This window comes from Zonotrichia albicollis, chromosome 3 (assembly GCF_047830755.1).
Source record: "Zonotrichia albicollis isolate bZonAlb1 chromosome 3, bZonAlb1.hap1, whole genome shotgun sequence".
Taxonomy (NCBI): domain Eukaryota; kingdom Metazoa; phylum Chordata; class Aves; order Passeriformes; family Passerellidae; genus Zonotrichia; species Zonotrichia albicollis.
In genome coordinates, this window is record NC_133821.1 from 54,445,148 (window position 1) to 54,471,976 (window position 26,829).

The 26,829-nt window shown below is 35.0% G+C and overlaps 1 protein-coding gene across 6 annotated transcripts in view; it reads right to left on the reverse strand.

Moving 5' to 3' along the window:
- SIPA1L2 (signal induced proliferation associated 1 like 2) overlaps window positions 1-26,829 on the reverse strand; it is a 125,822-nt gene that overhangs the window by 34,633 nt on the left and 64,360 nt on the right. For 4 of the 6 annotated variants that reach the window (XM_074537488.1, XM_074537487.1, XM_074537484.1 and 1 more), the window contains exons 6-11: window positions 24,354-24,528; window positions 20,535-20,638; window positions 17,938-18,015; window positions 14,139-14,296; window positions 12,024-12,600; window positions 7,527-7,801 (exon numbers count right to left, since the gene is read on the reverse strand). In XM_074537488.1, coding sequence (XP_074393589.1) covers window positions 7,527-7,801; window positions 12,024-12,600; window positions 14,139-14,296; window positions 17,938-18,015; window positions 20,535-20,638; window positions 24,354-24,528 — 1,367 coding nt within the window. The remainder of the gene's footprint in view (window positions 1-7,526; window positions 7,802-12,023; window positions 12,601-14,138; window positions 14,297-17,937; window positions 18,016-20,534; window positions 20,639-24,353; window positions 24,529-26,829) is intronic. The other 2 variants (XM_074537486.1, XM_074537485.1) reach the window with 1 other exon arrangement.

Consider the following 26,829-nt stretch of genomic DNA (forward strand, 5'->3'; position numbering starts at 1 on the left):
ATACACATTGGCACTGGTATTGAATGATAGCTTTTCAATTTACATATCATATATTTCTTTTAAATTCATTTTAAAGGACACATAAGGACATATCTCTATTTTATGGTTTTAAAAAGATACTTAAATTTATGTTAAAAAAGTATAGGATATCAAATGTCTTTCACATTTGATAAATGTTATATTCAATATAACATTTGAAAAACAGACTCACAAAATGTAACAAGCAAATGTGACCATATTGTAACCACACATCAGGAATTATAGCACTTCCTGCCCTTCACCATAGTTTGGTATTAATTAAATCAATGCTTCAACATAAAGCACAGATTCCTACTAATACCTTTGGTTCAAGAGCCATATTATCCTATTAAAAATTTGGTTAATAAAACATACTCTGCAATTAAAGAGAGCATGACTCTATGATACAGCTAGCGGGTCACGACAACATAATAAAATTTAAGAGTCCACTATAAAATCTGCAATATTCAAATGTTCCTGCAAGAAGCATTATGCTCTGAAAGAATTATCAAGCAGTCCATTAAATTTTTAAAACTACATTAGCCAAACCTTTCAATATTAGCTTCGGATTCCATATAAAGGTTCTGTAATACGCCCTGTGAAAGGCCTACATTAGGCAGGGAGTCTAGGTAAGTAATAAAATATCCATCTCCATGGAAAAGATAGAAGCTTCCATGCACCATGATCAGCATCCTGTCACCTTGATAGCTACACAAAAACCTTCTTTTCTGCAAAATCCTAGAACTATTATCTACTCGGTACAACTTCAGTATTTGGACCCTAGGCATCTGCAGATTTCAAGCATGAAGAATTTGTTAGGGTGTCAACATAAGCAGAATACCTGGTTACAATTTAACTTCCAGTTCAATGTATTGCAAGGAGATGTAGGGATAAAGAAGGAATCATTGGTGTGCATCAGTTTATTACACTGATGAATTATCCCTTTCTATCACCCTTTCAATACCAAACATCTATTCCTACTCCAGAAAGAGCCTTTATCCAGCAGTACAATAACTGCAGTCTGCTAACTCAAACTTTGTTTTTGAAAACAATCACTTCTGTCAGAGTGCATGCTTGTTCTCACACTACAGTAGTGCCCAAAGTGACATAACGAGCTTGAGGACTCACGGTGCAACCTATTAAATACACATAATAAAACACAGATTCATTTCATGTAATTGTCGAGATTTAACTGAAAAGCAGAATTTAGTTGCTTAGTTTTGATGAGACTCAGAATGTAGTTAGTTAAGACATACATAGATTTTTCTTCCCCTGACACTGAGAAGTACCTCCTGGAGGTAATATTTCAACTTCACTGATCTCCTGTATCAGTCACAGCAGTCCAAGACACTGCACAATACTAAAATGGTCTAAGAGAATTTTGGTCAAAAAGTCAAGAGAAAAAAAATCCAAGTTCTGACATCTCAGAAATCTATTAACAGTGTTCATACATAATTAAAAAAATGTTAAAGCAAAATCAATTTTATATTTAAATAATTTCATACCACAACAGATGTATAAAATTGCTTACAGCAACCTCAGACAGGCCTGCTGCCCACCCTATCACTTTGGTTTAAGGGAAGTGATGACTCTGACAGTCCCTCCATGGAGCTAAAGAGTTGAAGCTGCCAATCCCTCCCTCCTGAAGATAAACTCATTATCCTTCTGATCTTTATTACTATTCAGTTTTAAAAGGAACCTTCGTGTTGGTGAACTGACAAGCAATTCAGAGGCTTCCTAAAGAGCCTCTACATCTTTACTGTTACATGAAAAAGAGAAATAAAGACAGAAACTAGATGATCTTTAAGGTCCTTTCCAACCCACAATATTCTATGATTCTAATATGATTCCATGAGTAGAGAGAAGAAAGAAGAAAAGAACAAAAGGGGAAAAAAAGAGTCTGGAAGTTTTCTTTGCATCTCTCCATAGAGACAAACAGTGCTTTGCCAGGCATTTAGGGATGGTTTTTTTTCTGCTTGACTGTAACGACTGTACACATAATTAACTTCAGCAATTATAATTAATCTCTACTATAAGTTCATTCATAACTCAGACAGAAAAAAAAATCAAAGACTTCATTTGTATGAGAAACACAGTTAAGAATTTTCTACTTTTTTTTTTTTGTTGGGTAGAAGGGATTAACTTTTGTAAGTAGTACAGCTTCCAGTTAGTATAATTACATTTTCGTAGTGGCAGTTCTTTCAGTTACTTCTACAGAACATCAGAATCTAGACATTTCAGATATTTGCATTATTCTTAGATTAGTAGCAGGGGTGGTAATTAAAAGGTTTGGTATATCCAAATACTATTTTTATAACCAAACATTGAGTTTCAGGTTTTTCTGCTTAAACCTGCCTCAGGTGATGTTAGACTTGGCTTCTTTCTAGCCCAGGTGGCTTAATTAATTAAATAAGTAAATAAATATTAAGAATCTGAAGGCCCTGTGAACCATCCCAGCAGCTCATGGCAAACACCCCTGTGACAATAACTGAATTCCACCATACAGCCTCTTCCCCTTCCTAAAAGCACTTTCCAAACATTCTATAGTCTGTTGGCTATCTGTTACTTTTAAAAAGCCCGAGAAAGATGATTCTTTTAAAGAAATCATAATCATTTAAGGGTAACAAGCACCAGGACTGGAAAATAAGTCATTCCATCTATTTCATTTGTAAGGAGTTTGCAAGGTTCAAAAGAATAAAACAACCTCAGAAGAATTGCAGTAGTACTTAAAAATGGCCCACAGGTAGTTTCACTCACAGTTACTAAAGTATTTCCATTTTCAGAACTACCTACAACAGCAGAAAAAGAGTCTCTCACTTGTTCAGACCAATAGAGGAAACTACTGCTCCTACAGTTCTCCAGCTTCTGTTTATAGTCAGCCCTGGAAATTTTGCTTAAAGTTTTGTTTGCTTTCTAAATTTATTAGAAATTGTTTCTTAATCGGCTCTCAAGCAGTTTCTTTTCTTATATAAAATGGTAGTTGAGCTAAGACAAACACATAGGTAAAATGTAAAGAAAAGAATCTAGCAAAATCTACAGTTTAAAATAGATTTACAAGTGCTTGAATTCCTTGATTGGACTTGGCTGATTAAGGATATACTGTCCTTGAACACTACCATAACACCACCAACAAAAGCAAATCATAATGAACATCATTATTCTCTTGTTCAAAGGCACACAATCCCAAATCAACAATTCTGAAGGGACAGACCTAGCACAGAAACAAATATTACACAAGGATACTTCTTCAGATCTGAAAACAATGACCAACGTATTTGTTCTAATAACACTTTCTCATTTAAAGAATCTATGTTTTAAATAGCAATTTCTTCTTTCTATCAAAATATCAGCCGGATGCCACACAAATAATTTTGATTTCTGCATTAATTTGTGCATGATTATTTAATTGCTGGAGCAAACTGAAAACAGCAGGAGCTTTGTCTCAAGTTCATTAATTTTACAGGATAGTAAATGAAAGGCCTTATTCCATGATTGCTTTTGCATATACTACTGTCAAGACTTCAGTAGAAGGATCTACATTAAGTAATGGAAGACATTTATTGAGCAGAATTTTCCTCTGTAATTTCCTAATCACCCTGTAACATTTCTTTGTAAGCACCTTCAACATTCAAATAGTTTATTTTCATGCTGAAATAAATGAATACAAGACAGTTTGCAAAAAAAATCCTTGTTAATAGTTTATTGCTAATAGTTTCTTCTCAGTAGGTGCACAATTACATCTTGTTGGTTTTCCTTTAAAATGATGGGTTGAAGATTATTTGTGGGTAAGCTAACAGACAAAAAAAATCAAGTCAAGAACTTGATTAAAGATCTCCACTTCAGCTGATTTCTTTTTCAAGGGACTGCTTTGGAAACACCCCTGCACACTTGAAACCCATTTTTATTTGAAGGATACAATTCCCAAGACACTCCACGGCATTCATGTCCAATCTCTGTAAACTCACTTCAGAATTTGATCCCAGCAAGGAACAAGTGTTAGTAAGCAACTCAAAGAGAAATTCCTCATTGCTTTGTATTCATAAAACCCAGCAGACAAAGCAAAGCAGAAACTAGTCTTTCAAGAAGCGGAAATCAGCTGCTTAGTTCAGAAAATGAAAGACATTAATATAATGATACATTTGGATTTTTTCAAGAAACTCTGGAATTTTTTTTTGCTTAAATTTGCTTAATTTTGCTCAAATTATATTCTTGCAAATGTATATAAATTTTTAATGCAACTCATTCTTTTTATACAAAGATGAATGTATTTTTATATCTATTCACTGTGGGCAAAATCTTAGCGGCTGAACTTGAAACCCTAGATTATGGCATTTAAATTAAAAAAAAAAACACAAAAAAAACCAAAAACAAAAGAACAAACCACCAGTATGTACTCTGAGAAAGCAGGCTGAAATACAGAGAAGAAAAGCCTATCCAACTGCCGGAAGTTCACATACTTTGTAGGACAAGTCAAACTTTCAAGCGACTTACTTTACCCTCCAAATGTACTTTCCTACATATGTCAGATAATCTGATGCATCATTTCCTAGCAGAAAACCTCTAAAACCAGCTGTGAGCAAAAGCAACAAGTACTGGAACATAGATGTAAAGCCTTCTGCTTTTTAACCATTGTTCTAGACACTTCTAATGCGTGGGTCAAGGATGGATGGATCCCCGAATATGACAAGAATATCTGTATGTCTGCTTTGAGTGTTATTTGATAATTATTACAGCTACTTGATACAAAAATGTTCCCTCCTGACAAGCTGTCACAGCTGCCTTAAATGTTTATCACAGGTACGTTTGCAATCACTCACAGAAGCTTGATTCTATCCATGCATGGACTCTCCACGGACAGAGACATTTCTTGTCAAGCAAAGGTGAAATAGATTTTAGTTCTCCAGATACTCCTGCTTTACATCCAAAAACACTACCTGAAAATTTCTGAGTAAACCTGATACCAGAGTACAAGAGAGACATGAACATATGGAGCAGGTCCAGCAAAGGATCAAAGACGATTAAGGGATCAGAGCATCTGAAACACAAGGAGAGACTGAGAGTGCTGGTATCATTCAGCCAGGGAAAGAGAAGGCTCAGGAGGGATTTTATCAATGTGTACAAAATATCTAATGGGGTGATTAAGGAAAAAAGATGACAAACTAAGAATTGTACCCAGTGAAAACACAGGAGGCAGAGTGCAAAATTGAAGTACAGGAAATCCCTTTAAAGGACACAGAAAAAACTTCCTTACTGAAAGGACGACTGCATACCGAAACTGAAATACTGAATCTTTGAATCTCCTTCCTTGGAGATACACAAAACCCAGTGAACCTGTCCATGAGCAGTCTGCTCTGGCTGACCTTGCTTTGAGCAATGGGGTTGCACTCGACTTGCAGAGGTCCTTTCCAACCTCAGCTATTCTATGTTTCTGTGACAAGAACCCGCAGAAGGCTAAGAGAAGCAACTGAGCAGTAGACAGGGAGATGGATTTGCACAGGTTTTAACTAGTAAGAAGCGGTAATAGGCTATCTTTTTTCCACAAAATTCTGATAATTTATCCCTTTCTGCCCTCTCCTCCTTTCCCTCATTCATTAATACATTGTACAAAGTCAAAGATCATATTTGTCAACTGAAATTCTCAAACCTATCATGCAATATCTATAACTGCTGTCTGCTCTGTTTAGATTATAAACATTGCAAAAAGGTAGGCTCAAAACCCTGCAGAGACTGGACAGTTGAAATCACTCATCATATTTTTGAGGATATACAAGTGAAAATGAACAGTCTTCCGTGGCAAATTGATATTTGAGAGAAAGAGACATTTCTTTTATATATATATATATATATATACTAGAAAGGTGAAGCTAAAAAAGAACTTTAACATGTTTTTTAAAAAATTTTAGAGTAGACACAGTGTTAAAAAATTCATTTCTCTTAGTAATTCGTCACAATTTTAAGATGGTAAAAATTATAAACAGGAGCAGCTTTTGCAGATTTTTCTCAGCGTGGTAACACTCAGTTCAAACTCCTCCTACACATACACTTGGGTGCTATGTACCACACTGATCTGGGATTTAAACATTTTATCTCTAGAAGAAGATTTATATCAAAGACAATATAAACAGTTCATACAGTATGTATTTTTCTATCAGGGCCTCTAAAATACACGTTTTTACCTTCAATAGAAAAGGATCAGCTCATTAGGCTCATATTCTGTAAACAGCTTGGAAATGTATACCAAACAAGTCAGTGAAAATTCATACCCAGAAGCAGATGGTGAGAATAGCAAAGCTAAGCAAAGAGAGGCTTAATTGCAAATTTCTACCCAACTAAGCAAAACGGTGGTATTTTACATTCGCAGGCATTTTGTTCAGAAAGGGAGGCATCACCATGCAGGTTGAGGCAGGGGACAGCCCTTGTGTGTCATACATCAGGCCAATGACTACTTGGAGAATTGCCACCAATTAAGCAGCATTCGTATACGGCTGGCATCGACTTCACAGTGCTGCACGCTACGTAAAATTTTATTGCTTGCTCTCTTGCCAAGAGCAACACATCTAATGTTTTTTCTGTTGAATTAAAAATCAACAAGAGATTTAAAGTTGGCCTGCTAAAAGAAGACAAGTAATTAAATTTACTCTGGTACAGTTCTCATTTAGAATGAGCCAAATTAACACTGACTAGACAAGGTGTGTGAGAAATAAAGTCACACTGTTACAAAGTTTCAATTTATTCCTACTTCTCTGCCTCATGATATTAAAACAAAGTATTCCTTTTTGTCACCAAAAAAGGAATACTAATGACAGAAAAATGCATTTAATCCCTGAAAATACTGGCACAGTAACTGTAATGATTGCTATTACAGACTTTCCCCAGGCATGAGCATGTATTTCATGTTGCAATAAGATTTTGCTGCTTTAAATGACAAAATTGTTGATGTAACTCACCATTTAATGTGAATAAAATTAGATATCTGTAGAAAGTGAGGAGAACTCTAAGACTTGGTACCATATATGTCCAGAACCCACTAATTCACTATTTTCATTAAATTTCAACATAACAGAAAAAAAAACCCAAAACAGCCCAAATCTTTCCAATAGTCAGGAGCTGGAAAAATCTCAAAGATGAACAAGGTGCAATTTCATGAAAAGGATTCTACATTTTTAAATTCAGCATTAAGACATAAAGCTCTCCTGTGGAAGGAGAAGTAACATCAGCTTCCAGGATGGCTCAGTCAGCATACACCAAAATTTACTTCCTACCCTTTTAAAGTCATATAAAGTAAATTCCTTGTAGGACCTTATTTTATCTTCTATAACAAGTCAATATGGGTTTTGGGGAAAAGACTGCTTTAAGAGCCTCGACAATATTATCACGCAACATGATGGACAACATCCATTTATTGAAGGCCTTCAATAGAAGAGTCATGGTTTAAGCAGGAGCAGAGGAAAAAAAACCCAGACAGACACAAATGTTACTGAGAACTGCTGCTCACTGAGAACTGTTACCTTCTGGGCGCTCCATCCTCGTGTGGTTGAATAATGACCACTTTTACTGTCACCGATGTGCGCAAGAGGTCGATCATTTGCTCGTGGGTCAGAGTTGCCACAGCCACTTTGCAGATCTCGACCAGGCGGCTCCCCTGCCGCAGGCCTGCTTTCCATGCAAATCCAAAGGGCTCCACGTCTGCCACTATCCCTTCAAAGTTCACGTGGAATCCGAGCTGGCCCAGCCCATTTCTCCTCAGGGTCATTTCCGTGGTTTCGCATCCTCTGGTCACTATCTGAGGAAGCACCGGATTGTTACGCCATTGTCAGGGCACATAAACATTATAAAGTTATGTATGGCTTGATATTGCCTCTCTTTAATATACTAACATTAAATTATCTTAACATTATGTTTGAATGAGGGTTTCTAAATAAAACAAAGTGAATGACACATTTCACAATGCTAAAAATCTTTCATCTCCAGTGACCCATGTCAAGTTCTTCCCCCTTGCCCAATGTTAACAGAATGCCATTTATATCCTACCAAAAACTTTACAGCTGGTTTAGTTTCAAAACACAAAGCAAGAAAAATGTTGCCTGTCAATTACTTAGTTCTTTTTTGGCTGACTGCAGGTGTGCAGACATTTATATTCAGAACTAAACAGTATTAAACGTGAGATATAACATGAGTCCAATTGAGTGAAGTGCCTCAATTCTAGCAGCTTGTTTTCCTTGAGAAAATAGCAATGAAGAAAATATTAATTTATTTTGCTTCATAGGCAGATTCCTAACTACCATTATCTCCAGATGAGGATACCACTAAAATGGGATGAGAGTTTCCATGTAACTGGGAAACTTAGAAATGAAAAAATGACTTTCCTCATATTCATTAAAACGTAACTGTCATTATACAGAGCAGCCAAAATCCTTCAAATTCAGATTTTGCTAAGCAGGCTCATTTCTACATGCTGTGAAACAAGTTCTCAGTTAATAAACAGTCTTGCCATGTAAATCATAACCATACAACAGCCTGTAAGCTGGGATACTGCACCACACTCAGAAGACAAAATTCTAGCCTGCATTACAAGGAAGTTTGAGAGTTACCCCAGTCTTGCCTTTTGTCAGTGTCACAAAACTAGATTCTATTTAGCTTTATTAGTTCAATTAGAACAAAAGCTTAACCACTATGAAACATTATCAAAGAACAAAGTGCCACAAATCCATGAGTTATTTTAACTTTGCTGATCTGGTGTATGCTCATGCTTTTAACCTGTAGGGTAAGTAAATACAATTAGCTCTCATTCATTAAGGGATAATCTTCTGGGAACTGTAAAATATTGGAGATATTGCAAGGATCAGATATTCTGAGTATTACTGCTTGGAAATTTTGATTCATAATCTTTCCAGTTACTTCTGAAGATGTAGGGTTTTAAGGTTAAAATGTGAAAGTCATTATTGAGATGTCAAAAATGCACTGAGGAGACTTTGTTTACGATGTCAGGTTCTGAGTTCTCATAAAAAAAACAAAACAGCTATTTCCTTTGTAATTTTTCAGCTCTGAGGTTTTAGTGTAGTTTAGAAACTTTCCTTTTAAAGTACAACTTTCTATTGTGCTTATAACTTTGCATATAGTATTAGAACTACATAGTATACTGGAAACTTTAACATACTGTTAACCTAGCTCTCTTACAACTAAATTTCAGTAAAAAAAAATACTTCCATAACTTGTAACCTAGATAAGGGAAAATGGAATTTTCAGCTCTTCATCAGCTATACTTCCGTCACAAGTTTTGAAAATATAAATTTAGTCATGCAGTGAAAAGAAGAACATGCTATTACAGGCAGGAGTCCAGCTGAGGGATGGAATTTTATCCTTATTAAGCTACATAATATTCATTTTTGGGGGCTGACACCTCCTTATCATTATGCCACAATTATAGACTACTGCAAAATGAATGCACCAAAGTATACGGATTTCTCCAACTCAGAGCATTCAAAATCTCTTCTTCAAGTTAGTTAAATATTCAAAAGTTAAAAGGTAAGAAAGATAAAGATTCCTGCCAAAGACTCATCTATTCCCAAGGGGAAGTATTCCAGGAGATCTAGTCCTCCCCAAGTGTATATTCCCTAAAAGGTAACACTGCATATTACATGGTAATGTCACATTAAACATAGTGCTGCTCCACTTCAAAACACAGCATTCTGCTGACTTGGTTGCAGCTTCACTGATCTTGTGGCCACAAATGAAATAAGAGCTGGCTTCTCTGAAAGCACTTAAAACAGATAAAAGAGATCCTGTAAGTGCCATGAAGATGAAGAGGATTTTTTTTAATATACAGGATACTAAGGAAATTTTGTCAACTCAGATTCTTATCTTAAGATCCATTCAGTGTTTCCATTTAATCTTTTATCACCCTGCCATTCTCTGTTGCTTTTCCTGCCTCCCAACATAACCCTCCAAGTCAATCTACAGCTTGCTGCTTTTTCTACTCTCTATAACTAGATATTCTCCCCCACAAATAGAGATTTGTCTCGACTGACAAGTCACAGCTCTTTTTTCAGTCCTAGACTGATTGTTTCAGTTCAAACTAAAACCATGGTCTCAGCCAGCTTTTTGCACCTTTTCTTAATCTGGATATTCAGTTGTCCTTTTTACCAGCATGATTCAAATCCAAGCAATAAAGTCTAGTTATTTCTTTGGCAATCTCATTTAGCAATTGCAATGTTCTACTCACTAGTTCTAAGAAATGCTTTAACTCATGACTGAAAAGGGTTAATCATCTGGTCATTGAAGATTGATATTATATCACAATTTGAGCTTTCATGTTTAGCATCTGCTGGCACATATGACTGTTAACCTCAGCTGTGTTCTGAGTCACTTGAAAGGTTTTTAAAGTTTGCACATGAAGTGTGGCATCAGAGTTTTAAATAATTTTTACTGGTTCTAACGGTTCTATACCAAATATATTTAAGGACTGTAGAAAGCATTCAACGTGATAAATCAACCAGGAAATAACATCAATAGGCAGCTTTCAAAAGAGAGGAAGAAGCAGGAGAAAATGAGAAAAAGATGAGGCAAGAAACATGGACAAAAAATGTTCTAAAACAAGTATTGATAGTTAACTCTCAATTAGTATGAAAGTTGAACAGGTAGCAGGGGAAGAAAAGGCAGGCAGAGTTCATGGAATAGACACTTGAAGTTAATATTCAGGTAAACTTAGTAAGAGCTGATGCTAAATTTGAGGCTTAAAACCAATTTGTCATTATTTAACCAATTATCTGGCCATAACAAAGAGGAAGTAGTAAAGTAAACATAGACAAACATTTCATTTTGTGGTTTTAATTACCAAATCTTAAAGATCTGTCTTCAGGAACATGGGTTATTTACAGGCTTTGCAAAACCAAGTAAACGCAAAATAGCAAAAAAAAAAAAAAACCAAAAAAAAACCAACAAAAAAACGTCACAGATGACAGCAGAACTTTTCACGGGAACTTTAAATCTTGTTTTTCACTTGTGCTAAGAAATTTATCCTGCTGGGTTAACAAGACCTAATGGGAGCACTATTTTCTAGAAGGGAAATACCTGTCTAAGGAAAGTGAAACTGAAGACATCAATTGAAAAGGATAATATAATAGTGGCAAAAAGAGTCTTAAGACATTCAATTCTTGAAATAGCAATTGTACTTTGGAAGAAAGTTATTATTTAGAGCATGATATTAAGCAATGCTAAATGAGACTGCAGTACTAGAGAGGCCCTAAATCATCAGCTGCAATCCAACTATTCCAGTGTGAAAACTGTAAGCAGACTGAATACTTTTCAGTGCCAAGCCTTCCAACAGAAGAAACCCCTAAGACCATCTAAATCACTTAAATTAAGATCAAAGAGTGAAGTGCAACCACTAGATGCATCAGCACATTTACTTTGGAGTTATTGTCATTTCATTTGGACTGACTGAAATTGCTACAGTAGAGTAGTACTGACACGGTCATCAAGTGTCTGAAAAACTTTATCTCCAGTCAGCTGTTAAAAGTGGCATTAGTTGGTGTAGTTTTCTTTACTTCCTGCACTTTCTCAGTACAGAGGAACAAATCAGCAGAACCACTTACATAAAATTTTCTGCTAATATTCTCACAGGTTATTACAGAAAGTATATTTTACATACTAAGTTTTTATAAATTTTTAAAATTATCATACTTCTACCTACAAGGGTGTGATTTGAGAACAGGCTACAGTAAGAGGTGGCAAAAGCTTTTCAGTCCTGATTTCAACACTGGAACCATCCATGGCCTTGGGCAAGTTATCAGATTAAATGGTATCGGAAACCTTACCCCTGAAAAACAGGTTGATAACATTTATCTCCCATGCTGTTGTGAAGATTACTATTTGTAATGCTCTCTGAAGACCAAAACCACTCCTGAACTATAAACACAGAACATTTTTAATTATATCTCAGAGGAGATGTAGACAAATAACTGTTAATAAAAAAAGTGGAATTCCAGTTTAGAAACTGTACTTACTTCAAGTCTTTGAACAATCTCTCTGATGTCTTCAGTACAATTATCTGCTGCAGACAGAAGAATACATTCTCCTCTTTCATAAAATATTTTGATGCTCATTAATCCAGATGTCCATCCAATAACATCTCTGCAGGAGCAGTTAAACACAACATTTTTTGATTCCTTTTCAATCAACATGATAAACTCATTGGAAATTCCGAGGAGACATTCAATGTCAGCAGACTGGCCAAAATCTCGGGCAATCACATTCCACATAATCGCTCCAACACTGAATAGATGTGCATCTTTCCTTGGTTTCACTTTTTCCTTCTTTTTTGCCCCTAAAGTAATAAAGCTGAACTTGGCTGAAGTATCCACTGTAGCTGTGGTAACAAAGTTTTCTGCCAGATCTTTCAAGTATTCCTGACGCGTCCTTGTGGCCATGGCTCGAAATTTTTCTGACTTATGTGCTGCATTTTCAGCATTAATAACTTTGGCTAAAAGGAAGTCCCTAAAGACTGCAGACTTGGGGAAAGTTACTCCTTTGGGAATGGGTGGACCAAATGAGGGAACATCTTTTGATCGTGAAACACCAACACTGGAAATAGAAGAAAAAAAACAACCAACAAAACAATTAATTCCCTAAAAAAAGAAATAAATCACATGATAAGCAGAACTGTGATCTCTGCAATCCATTTACACAATTAAGTACAGCTTTGACATGCCAATTTGCAGACATTTCAGACACATCAAAGAAAGCTGATTGTCTGTTTTAGAATGGCTTTCTTCTTTTAAAGATATAAAGGACATTATGAAGGTATCTTGCTAAAACAAACAATATCGAAGAGAACTTCTTAGGGTGTCAACATCTCCTTTCCTGAATGTAATAAATATTAAAATGAATTGTGAGAAATAAAGGAGAGAAGTATTTTTAAAATTTTTTTTATGTAAATCTGTCATTTCAGCTGTCACTCAGTTGCATCATCTTAAAACTATGCAATGTAAAAACAGAAACAGAAAATAATTTTTATCCTCAGATCGTCTTCTACAATGAAGTTTGAATTCAATGAAAAAATATTGGTGTCAAATGTGACTATAATGGAGCATTCTCCACCTGTTTAAACTGCCTACTCTATGCTCATAAAATTGGAAACACAATTCTTGATCTAGACAGTTCACATCCAAATCTAAGAAAAAATAGGAATTTTTCCTAATTGATACAATTATACCTCTCATTGATTGATACAAACATAATATACTTCAACTGAAAAATAATTTCAAAATACTGCACACAGTAGGTACAAGTACTATTTGCTTGACTGAAAGATAGTCAAATTTGGGATGACAGATAGAGTTTAATAGTAAGAAAAGTATAACTTAGGAAATGTCATGTATTAATCAACACAAAGCAGTTACTGAAATGAAATCAAGTCCTAAAAGATAGTTTAAGTTCTAGTAGACTGCTAAAGGACAGTAACATGACTCACCATCATTATGTAATTTAATTTCATTCTAAACAATAAATAAATAACGTTTATAAATACAGCTCTGTAATTATACTTCATGCCTTTATCACTACTTGCACAATTGCCAATCCATTCACAAATCTGATTTCCACCTTGGTTACCTTGCTAAAATTCATGATGCAGTGACTTAAATGTGACAGTCAAAATAATCTGAAACTTATGGTTTTTTTCCATTCTCCAAAAGTCTTTGTTTATTTGCTTAAAGGCTATGACTCATCATATTGTCATACTCAGGGATTCATACAGGTTAAAGGACCTTCTGAAATGCTTTAAATAATTTTCTTTAAAAAAAGGAAACATGCAATACAAGTTCTAAATTAATTTCTATTGATGTGTCTGCAAATCTTATTTTCACTAACTTGTTATATCCCCATTCTGTGGCCATAAATCAGCAACATGCAATTCTGCACATGCACCTTTGAGTCTACAAATTGTGCTCCATAACTCTATATGTGTGCAAGCGACACAAAGGGGTTTCAAATTCACAGGAAGTGCAGCAGAAATTTTAAAATTGAGTACATAATAGCCATAAGAAATACAAAACATCCAGAAAACAGAGTTGCATTGCAGTCTTAGTAACAAACTTATATAGTTATAAGGTTCTACTCACCTGTAACACACATTTTCAGTGCATGGATTATGCACTTTGACAATGACAAATACATGTTGAAAGTGGGAACGAATATTTTTTGGAGTAAAAGGAAGTGCTCCTGGCTCTTGGAAGACAATGGTAACTATGTCATTTCCTATATGCCTTTTCCTTAGCAGCTAGACAAGAAACATGCATTGAAAAATTCGTTATTAAAAATAAATTTTAAAAAATCCTAAGTTCATCATTAGGGAAAAAAAAAACCAAGCCAAACCAATACAAATAAAACATAATTTTTCAGAAATAGCTTTTATTGCATCATGGAGAAAAACATGTAAAGGATGGCAGAACTTCAAAAATATAGGGAAAGGAAATTAGGCTAAGTTCACAAACATACTAATGAATTTTCTCACATCCCCACACTAGTTCTCCATAGTTTCAGTTCATTTATATTTTATTCTAAAAGAAAAATGTGTTTCACTTATTCTTACTAATGCAGCACTTCAGTAATAAAAAAGCATTGCATCACTTGACATTTCTCACTATCCAGAAAACAGTACATCCATTCCCTCTTTACAGTGTAATATGTCTTTATATTGAAAATATAATATTGCTTCTATGTCTCAATAAAACTTCCTTTTCCACGTCACAACACTATTAAATATTGTCCGTAGTATTGTGATCTTAATTTAGAAAAAATATTATCATGAACATCCATCACAAATGTTAACAACTGCATACTTGAGGAACAGAACCAAGACTCATGGAGAAACGACAGCTAATAGGAACACTTAAATTAAAAATTTGTTCTTGTAATTGGTAGCTTTTAACATCAAAATATATTTAAGAACTAATTTAAAGTACTAAATCATTGTTATAGGCTAAAATTTAATAAAAATTACAAAATATATCCAGCAATAAGGGACTACTTGTTGGGTTTTCTTTCTCCCCAAAAAAACCCAACAAAATAACACAGTAAAATACTGCTCACTTTCTTCATGGAAGAATATTGTAACTTTCAAATTTTGTACATTAACAAACAAAAAAAAGCAGTCTACTAGCTGCTACATTTAAAATATGAGATGCTACATTGAAAATATGAGGTGCTACATTAAAATAAAAGATCCTGCATTGTCAACTAATAGCATAAAGACACTTACAGCTGTACCTTAGCTCATGTGTAACCAAAAAGGATTTAAGAATAAATTTACTTGGAAACTTAATGACAGAGCAAGTGAAAATTTCTCTGTGAAGGTGATTTCATGGAAAACAATCTTTCTTTGTTGCATTTTTGTTGCATTTTTCCAGTTCCACTAAAAGTTAGTATTTCAACTACCAACAACAAAAAGCAAAGTTGCACATGCTAAAGCCTAGAATCCATAACCCTTTCCTTATAACCCTCAAAACAACATAAAGGATGATATTCTGAAGGTAGGCAGAAGGGCCAAAGCCACAATTTTAAAGCACGAAGGACATCTATATTATTTTAAACATAACCAAAATCCCAAATACAGATAAAGAAATAAGACTTCTTATGAAACTTGAAAACAGACATAAGAACAGAAAACAGTATTTGTTGTGTGGCTCAGTCAAGTTCTCAGGTTTTTAAGATTAAAATGATTATTTGAGCCATTTAAGATGCACAGACTGTTGCACACAGTAGTACACTTTGAGGAAGTGATCACAGAACTTAGTGTGTCAGATATTCTTTAATTTGCTCATCTAGTGAGCCACACAATTAGATCATAGTAGGGCAGCACAAGTTAACATTTAGAAGTTATTACTATCACACAGGTTGGAACTTAAATTAGTTAAATTTGTAAGCAACCTTCCAATTATGAGGTACAAGATGATTCATTTCTGCCCCTGTTGTACCACTAAGTGCGCAATTACTTGTTCTTGCTACAGTGGTTCATGCCTGTACATTTCCATGGAGTAAATTATAAAAATGAAGATGCAATCCTCTTTAAAGATATATTTATTTTTCAAGGTAATTACTGCTTGCAAGAATATTTTCTGCTTTTGCAGATCCCTTTAGGAGGTTCTGCTTGCCATCATACATAGCATAAGCAAGAACAGCATTCACTTGATTGAAGGTAAGTTTTAGAAATGTTTGAAATTTTACTAGCTAAGACTTTTTAAAAGTATGACAGTGCCCATATCCTACCCCTAGGATATTTTTCAAGAGTGGAAACCTGTTTAAGGTACAAAAAAAAAGAAATAGGAAGACAGGTCATTATTTTTAAAGAACCTTACCAAGACTGTAGAGATCTTAGTGACTTCTTCAGTATAACATAAAACCAGTGTAACACTTATAAATAGTTGTCATGCACAAGTGTTCAGTCAACTTCAACACAATGCAAAAGGCAAAGCACAGTTGTGGCTGTGCACAGAGGATCATAATGCAAAGAATTTCTAAAGTGGGGAGAATTAAATTGGGGTGATCTGGAACATGGAAAGAAGTGCTCTGGATAGGATAAAGGAACAGGAAAAGAATAAAGTATTGAATGGAGAAGAAGGAGGGAACACATACCTCTCTGGGAAATGGGAGATAAGGACAGCATACTGAAAATGAAAAAGGAATTGAAGGAAACCAGAACTCAACAAAATGATCTATAAGAAACCTTTCTAGTTTCCATTCTATAGCCTAGATTTTTCTCCCAACTTTTGCTTCCTAGGTTGTTTGGGTGGTCTTTTCAGGTTCTCAGTTTCCCCTTCCTCTCCCATTTTGAGGTCTGCTCAGGTTCGGGGGGTTTTGGATGTTGTAATTTTTTTTTTTAATCTGCCTTTCTAACATACTCTAAAGAATCTCATGCCAGTGTTGAGAATTGATGTTGACAGAACTCTCAACTGGGTGCAAAGATTACAGAGAATTACTTGCAGTAAAGGAGCCAACATTGTCATGTTAGAATTTGAAAATAAACCTAATCAAGTATGATAGGCTGCCAAAAGGAAATCAGTGAAGTGTTATGTAAGAATATAAGACACAAAAAGGGGACTCCAGTCAGGAAAATATGTTAGAAAAGCAGAATCTATTAGATTAAAGTTATTTCCACTAAATGATAGTTATTATATTTATTCTCAGATTTTAGTGACTCAATTCTTAATTTTCAGATATGCATGTCTGGAGGAAAAAACTGTCTTAAAACTTTACATATTAACAGCTTGTGCTCGGCCTTAAAAATCTACCCACTTCAGTAGGATTAATTGCTTTGTCAAACTGCAAAACAACAAGGAATTCTGGTTGAAATAGCAGTGAAATATACTCTTCATTCAATTAAATTATGAAGTGTTAAGAGTCAAATAAGAAAATTTCCAAACTTATTTTAGCACATTTCTAAAATAAGTGGTTTCAAAAGTTTTATTTTCAATTTGGTTTCTTGGTCAGCACCAAAACTAGAAATGAATGGCAAAAGCTCTGATCAACTGTGTTTTGTATAACCACAGGTATTGTTACCTAACTATTTGAACAGTAGTTAAATGCAACAAGCTTATTTCATAATTGCATATCTGTGTAATTTTCAAGTTTTCATAAAACCAGGTGAAAATTTATTATTTGAACAGATTTGGATTAATCGGGTCTGACCATGTGAACACAAGCAGACTGCAAATGTGTGAGTGGGAAACTTGCAAGGGAATGATTTGGAAAGGAACATAGCAAAGGTAAAGTTTAAAGGGGAAAGCCTTGAACTGCTTTGAAGAAAAGGCCAGTAAAGGAAAAGGAACTGGCCATACCAGGGCTGGTTGTCTTCCCTGTCCTAGGGAAGGAGCAGCTGACTTGAAAATTCCCAGCCTACATTGCAGCCAAAATAAAAATTACCTTGCTCTTTGGATCTCCTGCTGGTTCTAAAACTAGAGGGATGTCCTGATCAGGGACCAAGCAGGGCGTAGTTATATCCTGGAAGAAGCAACAAACAGTTCTGGTGCAGCCTATTTTTGGCTCACAGGTATTTGGAGCACAAGCAATGCTCGGTGCTTGCTCACTGAAGGTCACCATCATGGATTAGGAGGGACTGAATACCTTGCCCAGTCATTACCAAACAAGGGACATGGGGAAAGGATGCAACAACCTCAGCCAGTACATTCATAATATGCTAGTAGAAAATAACTATTGAAGGGGGGCTTCAATCCTAACATAACCTAACAGGAAATTTACTGCGATCTCTAACTTCCCCGTACTTGGGTATGCAGTGAGCCAAACTCTGAAGAGACTTTATTATGTATTTTGGAGCTAAACAGTAAGAGAAAAAAAATAAACAGTTATTATAAATCTGTTTTGCACATTAAGGCTGGCTAAATTCTAGTAATTTGGGTGCACTTGTCACATTTCATTAAGACAGTGTACATGCTGTGCAAACACTGATAGATCTCATCACCTGAAAAATAATGTGGTGGGTCTTCAGATAGACATACTGCTTGAACTTGGAAAACTGCCACATTATTTTGATCCCAAGAAAACCATGAATAACAACACAGTGCTTCTGCTAAATATTGAACCTTTTAAAGGGACAATGATGAGAGCTTACTAAAACACTGTGGAAAGGAGAGCTTGTTGCTAGGGAAAACCATGGAGTTAAAACTGAAAGGTTTTTCTGTACACAAGAATCAGCACCTGACTATAAAGAAAGACATATAAGGAAATTATAAGAATGAAAGAAAGGCACAGGAAGAAGTGAAAGGACAGTAACAGGGGGTGGCTGAGCAACACAGCAGTGAAGCTGACAGACAAACAGCAAAAAACTATGAAAATAAGTGGATCATGGCAGGAAGATATCGTTTGTTTTCACAAACAAGGAAAATTCACGAAAGACAACAAAAGTACTAAACTCCAAGTAAGGCCATATTTACTGTCAGTGCCTGTGATTTGCTACAAAAATATTAATTTTTTTCTTTTAAGGCAAGCTCATTCAGTGTACTATATCGTCTTAGTAGGGTACAGTTTTCCCTATTTACATGCATTTCCAGTCAAAGATTGTTAGGCTGATTACAGACAGAACAACTCCTAGAGCGTTTACCAAATTAACCCTGTTTGGTAATAAGATGCAACTGGAAGTTTAGAGAAGCAGAACAATCTGAAATCAGTAATGAAGATCCAATCCCTTGATTACTAGCTATGTCACAGTTGAGTGTCTGATGAACATTCTGTCTCCTAAAAGCCACACATTTTAGGAAGTGAGTCATCTAAACTTTGTGTTATTAATATGGTGAAAAGTTTGTCTTTTGATTCTTAATTTAGTTCCTTTAAACCACATCTAAATACTAAGTGTAATGTCTTAACTGTTCACTTGAAACAGCTTTTCAAACTGTTCAGAGCTCTATGCACAGATTATTTCAAATACATGACACGATATACTTCCTTCCGTTGTTATTTTTATTTATCCCTTCTGAAGAATTTCAGTACTTTTATCCTTTTCTTGCTGCCTTGACACATCTCTTTCTGCTCACACAAGACCTATTGATAGGACAGACATGAAAGATTCAACTGCCATATGGTTCAACAATCAATTAGTAAGCATCTTTTGTGAGCTGTTCAAAACCAAAGTGAGACAGCATCCTTATTTCATGACAACCTTCCACAATGGCTGAGATGATTGTACCTTGCATGGCAAGGTGAGACTATCCCAAAACTAACTGCATAAATCAACACTTCTGCACACCTGGAGGAACATAGAGTAGTAGCACAGAAAGTTACAAACTACCATCAGTCTGTTCTACGAGCAATTCTAGTGCTTTTCTGTTAGGCATTAATACTGATATATTATACCAAATGTGCTTGTACATTTTAATTAAGTCACAAGAAATATCTTAGACAGGCAAGACAGAGTAACCTTACTGGTGCACTGCACACTTTGGATGCTGTGCTGGTTTTTAGCCATCCTTAATGCTTTGAAAGCATTCTGAATTATTGCATAAACAAAGGGAATTCTCTAGAAATAAGACAAATACATTGCAATTTTCTGTTTTCACAGACACCTTGAAGGATACGTTTAAAACTATTACTAAGCTCACACATTAATAAACATTTCAAGATCTGTAATACAAGGATTAAGTGGAATAGTTTTAAAAGTCTTATTACATGCATATTTTAAGCACAAGACTATTTTCAAGATTCATTTCACTCAATGTTTAAAACATACATAAGATGTGAATTCAGTCTAAAACAAAAATAACATATTCACGAGAGGCAATATTGCCTTTTAATAATATAATGAAATAGGGTACATGGGATAAATTCCTGAATTATACAGAATAAACTCTTACAAGATTTCTAACGTCTTACACTATTTCAAGAGAATAAATATAATTGATCATATTTCTTTTAAAACAATTCCATTTTCAACCAAAACTAATAAAAAACCCCAGCACTCAATGTCAAACATTTATAATGTAAAATACAATAAAAAGCTAGAGACATACCTGTTGCCTGTTACTGGGCATGTAGGGAAGCATTGTTGATACATGAAACATTAATTCATAATCTTTATAGGTAGTATAGAGGGAATGAGTTCCTGTTGAATCAGCTGAAAATTAATTTAATCGCAAGAAGGTCAGTAAATTAGAATATTCATATTACTATTTAGGACACCACTCTGCATGCTGTGATTTAAATCTATTTAAACAACTTCTATATTTTTAACAATTGAACAAAACCAGTTTCCATCACCTAAAAATCTAGTCTTTATTTCTGTATTATGACATAGAGGGGGCCTGCAGGAAAAAACCCAAAGAGTTTGCTGTCTCTGAGACCTAAATAAACTAATTTCAAATATACTGGCATTTCACAGTAAAAACAAAACACTACACTACTTCAGTGTAGTTTTATATAACATGTATTTTCGTTACTTAAACAATAATAAGGACAATTGACTAAACCGATACTTTATCAGAAGTAAACTGGCTATTTCAAACCTAACATTAAGACACATGTTGCAGATCAGGCATTTTTAAAACATAAAACATGTGCATACTACATACATTTGAAAATTATTTAAGTAAATGTAATATATTATATGACTTAACACTATCTTTTATTTAGAAAGTTTATTAATAGCATTTTGTGATGTTTATAGTAAATGAGTTTTATACTGTAGTCATGACTTAATCATTTTTATTCCTATTCTTCAATTTGTACAGACTATTTAAGTAAGTACAATGAAATTGAAAAAAGTTTAAGGTTTAACTCTACTGAACACCTTACTGAGTGAAGACAACTGCCAATTTCTCGTCTTTTTCCACGTTCAATTATTTTTTAGCATAATTTTATGTTATCTGTAGAAATAAATATTCTCCAGTACACTCTTTAACATGCTGTTTAAGGTTTCAGAGTTTTGATCAGTTTTGAAGAGTATAACTATATTTCAAAAATAAATCAAAAATCAATTAGCCATGTTAGTTCTACAGTTAAAAAGTATATAAAAGTATATCAACATACACTTCTTTATCTGCAGCCCTAAATCTAAAAATATTTGCCTGTATACAATTAGGAGCACATTCATTTGTGATGTGCTGGGTGTATCAGTTATGTCTGTATGATAATTAAATTACCTTCATTTATTAAACACAGATTACAGTTGCATAAGAAATAAAAAGCATCATTTCAACTGAAGTTTATTATTTAAGTGTTGCTAAAAGAAGGAAACCTTATTGCACTCTTCTATTTCAAAATCTTACTAAAAGTCTAATTCCATTATAACCTTTCAGTGGCATTTTAGAGAGCCAGTTTTGAAGGGATAGAAAGAGAAAATACGTTCCAACAATAAAACATTTTATCTTATTTCCAGTAGACTGGTATGTTTTAAAACATATACGAAACAAATTATATAATATTGAATTAGTAAAATTTCATTTAATTTTCTCATTTCTTTATCTTGGGGTTTGGAACTGCATGTCACTAAATCTGCACTAAAGAAGGGCAGAAGAGAATTTATAGTTAATACATTCCATATGCTCTGAACATTTGCACTGGGCCTGGCGCGGATGCAGCTATAATTCTTCATGGCAGCCCACATGGTGCTGTGTGCTGTCTGTGTGACCAGGGCAGTGCTGGTAACCCAGAGATGATTCAGCTGTGGCTCACAGCGCCTGCACAGCGCCAGCTCTGCCCCCACACTGTCCCCTGTCCCGGGAAGTGTGCTGGGCTGGCCACGGGCTTGGGAGGACACAGCCCATCAAATGGACCAAAAACATATCCCATGCCCTGTAAAGTCATGTTCTGCAGGAAAAACTGGAGCAGGGAGAGTTTTTTCATGGTAGATGGTGCTCAGAGAATGGCTGGGCATCAGTCAACTAATGGCAGGTGGCAAGTGATTGCCTTTGCATCAGTTGTATTGTTGCCTGATGGACGTAGTGGTGGGTTGTGCTTTCATTGCTGATTGGGTGTTTTTGTTGGTGGTGTTTGTTTTGGAGTTTTTGTTTGTTTGGGAGGTTTTTTTGCAGGTGTTTTTTTTCCTTTCTTTCCTTCACTCATTGAACTCAATAATGACTCACAAACTGGAGGGTGGGTGAGCACACAAGAGGTGGGGGCTATTTGGCAGACAGGGCAACCCATCAAAACATTCTACTTTCTCTGTTACATAAGAAATGGACTAATCCCTTATCCAAATATTAAATAAACAATTGTTTAAAATAAATAAATTCTAAAAAGAGAACTTTTTAGAGAAAAACCTCACAGCTCATCAAGCATTCGAGAATAAAAAAACTTACTCCTACAAGAACTAAGTAAGATTTTTTACTGAAACATTGTGTCTACCAAAAATATAGCTCCCAGAGACTACATTATCACAATCCTCTGAACCTACAGGCAGTCAGAACAACATGTAAGTCTAAATATGACACACAGTAATACTTATTGCATTGTTAAATATAACAAAAATATGATACTTAAATGTGATACTAATGTGATACATTAGGTGATACTTAATGTACTTTGCATTCAATATAATACTAAAGACTGTATCTTTTTGAATTATTAATTCCATTTTGCCTGTTGCAAACAATGAGGACACACTATGACAGGACAATATAGTTAATGGCACAGAGACTTTGTAAAACATTAAAATCACATTACTGACTGATACATACACAACGCTGATCAGCAATGTAAGTTCATACAGAAGCACAGCAAATACAGAAACTGAATTTGCTGACAGATCAGCATTTGTTTTCATATGTACAACTTACTAGATGATATTCAGTCACATTCTGATTGGGGAAAAAAAAGCAAACTCAAACATCCCTTATTCCTTTTAATTTTTCATCCCTATTTATCAATGCATTCCAGAAGTCTGATATACACAGCATATTAATATGTATTTCCACAAATTAATTTGAAAAATGATTTGTTATTTTTCTGTACTGAAATAGGATGCAATAGTCTCTAGCTCAAATTATTAAAGGGAAACTAGCATGGATTTAAGGAAAAAGGCAATAACATTATTGGAAATAAATGTGGTGCTTACACTAGGTTGACACTATGTTAAAATGAAGTAGATTAGTAACTAGATATCCTTAGATTACAGCTCATATGATCAGCTGTCAAAATTCTGCTAAAACATCATTAAACTAAGAATTAATTTAAGTTAAATTTAAGGGCAGCAAAAACAGTACTAATAAGGAAGAGTCTTAACATCTCATTAACTTTTTTAAACAGCAATACTTCAGTTCCTATTTTGCTATAAAATCCAAGCAATTTGTACAATTAAATTTTTATACTACTGCACTTAAGGAACTGGAAAGACCTGGGGAAATGGCAGTACTAACACAGCACTGAGGTAGATTAAAAATTATCAGCTGACAAATGAGGACATGCTTACTGTGCATGTGTGAGAAATCAGAAAACTTGACTGCTTGTGTGTGTTGGGTAAAAGCAAGCATGTATGTTCAGCTGAAATAAGGGAAATTACTCCTTATTCTGAAATACATATATTTTATTGCCTTTAAAAGAATAAGATGCTTGAAGTGTACCTGTGGAAATATTACTCATGTAGCATGATTTTAACTAAATTAAAACAAATGAAATAAACTGTTTTGATATTCAGTTCTACTAATGCCACAGAAAAAGTAAATGACCTTTCAGGAAAGATTTGATACATGTTCTTACCATATGCTCCATCTTCCTCATTTACCATATAATCCTACTATTCAAAACCTGAAGTCAAGAGCAGGAAAAGACAACATAATTTACAGAAGATCAACTGGATTTTTACCCTTTGTTCCATAGCTTGAAACATAACTTACTTTTATTATCCAGCTGAGCCCTGTATTTACTGAATCCTTTTAGCCGTACTCTCTGGCCCAGTAGATCAAGGAACTCTTCAAAAGCTGGTCCTGCCATCTCATTGTTATACATTTCTTCTTCTGTGCTTTGGCCTGCTTTGCAGTAAAGGATACCAATCTTATGCTGAAAACTCAGCTGAAATTAAAAATTAAATAAAATAAAAAAAGGAAAATTTACAGAAGCAAAGTCAAAACTAGAATAAATATTCACAATTAAAATATAACACTGTTATAACCCCCAACAGAAGGCATCTGAAAATGAAAAAATAGGTGTTCTGATTTGGGAAATTAAATCACCACAGGACAAAAACAAAAAAGAAAAAATCCACAAAAGACACCCTCCAACTCTTGAAAGAAAACTGGATTGGCACTATTCAAACACAGATAAAAGCAGTACAAAGACTTTTTACTTTATTTATAAAAGCACACTCTACTTCATGCTATGGTATGAAAAATTTAATTGGCAATATTTGTATATTGGTCTTTTTTTCTCAGCTTTAAAAGAAGGTGAGTTTATCTTCCCTCATTTTTACCCTTTAAAGTTCACCGTAGTTCAGTTAAAACAGGCCCTCAGAACAGTCCTTTCTATGTCATCTTTTGCCTTCCCCATAAAATCATGCACTGTTAAAAACTATATGCCATTTTAAAAAGTATACTTAAAACTAGAAATTAGATTGCAGTCAAATAGTTTTGCTAAAGAGATTCTCAGTTATGGAACATTACACAAATCACATCTATTCAAAAATAAAGTACAAAACCCATAAAACATTAGGCATAAAGAGAGATCATTACTTCTTGAGCAGACCATTTTCCCCTTAGCTTTTGTGCACACTTAAGCTGACAAAGAGGAAACTCCACATGGATGGATTTGTCCTATTATTCTTAACCAACACCTTCCAGAGCTTCACAGACTGACAGAGGCCATCAGTCACACCCGATTCCCTTCAGGCGCTTATCTATATTCATGACTCAAATCAACTCTCCAGCTGTAGACCTCTCCTAATCAAACTTCAGGATTAGTGTCCAAAATGCAAATTATGCAAAGGCTGGATGTGTTTCTGTTAGACCAAAGGTGACAACAACAGCCTGCTTCCCCTCAGTCCTAAGGGAATAACGGCTTTGTTTAGGGGTGGGCCCTTGGGGAACCTGCTCTGGCAGAATTCCCTTGACCAGAGAGCAGCTAGGAGCGAAGGACAGGAATAAGGAATAAGGTTTCACCTGGCCAGCCTAGAAGACAGGAGAGTCAGAAGCTGTAAGATGGATGACCATCTGAGATAAGAGGGGATTCTGGGTTATGGATGCACTATAGGAGCTGCCTGAGTCAGACCCATGAAACCTAGAGCTACTGGTTCACTCCTGTCATTTCCTTTTGACTGGCATTAGGTGCCACCCCTACCCAAAGTGCTTCCTGGATCCCCATTTTAAAGAGAGTTAGGTATTTAACAAAAGGTTCCAGATTGCACGCTGGGGACTATTTCATTCAGCAGAAAGCTAGCATGAACAATTCATCAAGGAAACTGCAAAATAGCTGGTCAAACAAACATTGGATGTCAGGAAGCAGGGCTGTTACTTGACATATACCAGAAGACTTTAAATGATGGCGACCACACTGTCACCTTTATACCAGCCCTGTGTCCAATAGTTTAGCTTAAACCACAGGGGATTTAAGTTGATTTCCTTGACTTCACACTAGAATTGACAAGTAAGTTAAATGCTAAATTGAGCCACCAAAAATAGAGACAAGAGTAAAACTAAGAGTAAAAAGGCACCTGGGCAAAATATTTGTTCTAGTCACACTTTTTCATTCTGTGGATGCCAGTCATTCCTGCATAATATTCCAAACAGGATTGAAGTACATGCCTATCTTAAAGAACAACCCAATATCTCACAGTTTAAACACTGAGCTAAGAGACATAGAAAATTATGATCTGAGACTCGCCAGCCCAAGATATGAAGTAATCCTGGGATTTGACTTCGTGGACAAACAAGTACTGTGAACACTATACAGTTCTGAACAAAGCCAATACTACAAAAAAAACCACTATTGCTAAACAAGCTGCAAGCTCTTTTATAGTAATCTCAATCTCCTGCCTCTGTGCTAAAGCCCTTCACAACTATGAAATCAGAACATCTGAGTAAAAGAACTCTCAGCCAAGATCATGGTGGCTGTGCAGAAGATCAAGGTACATTCAGAATGTCAGTGTCTAAAAGGGAATAACTCAACGAGCTTTGGCAGGATCTTCTTATGTCATATATTTAACTTGCATGAAGAACTATCAGAATATTTAAAACTGATAAAGTTTGCCAGTTTTGAAACGGTACCACATGCTTGTTCAAATTTTTTTTGAGAAAATAATTGCAGACATGGTTCCAATTTCATTATTTCCAACTCATAAATTTTACATTTAGTTATATTTTACACTGAGAACAATTTAAT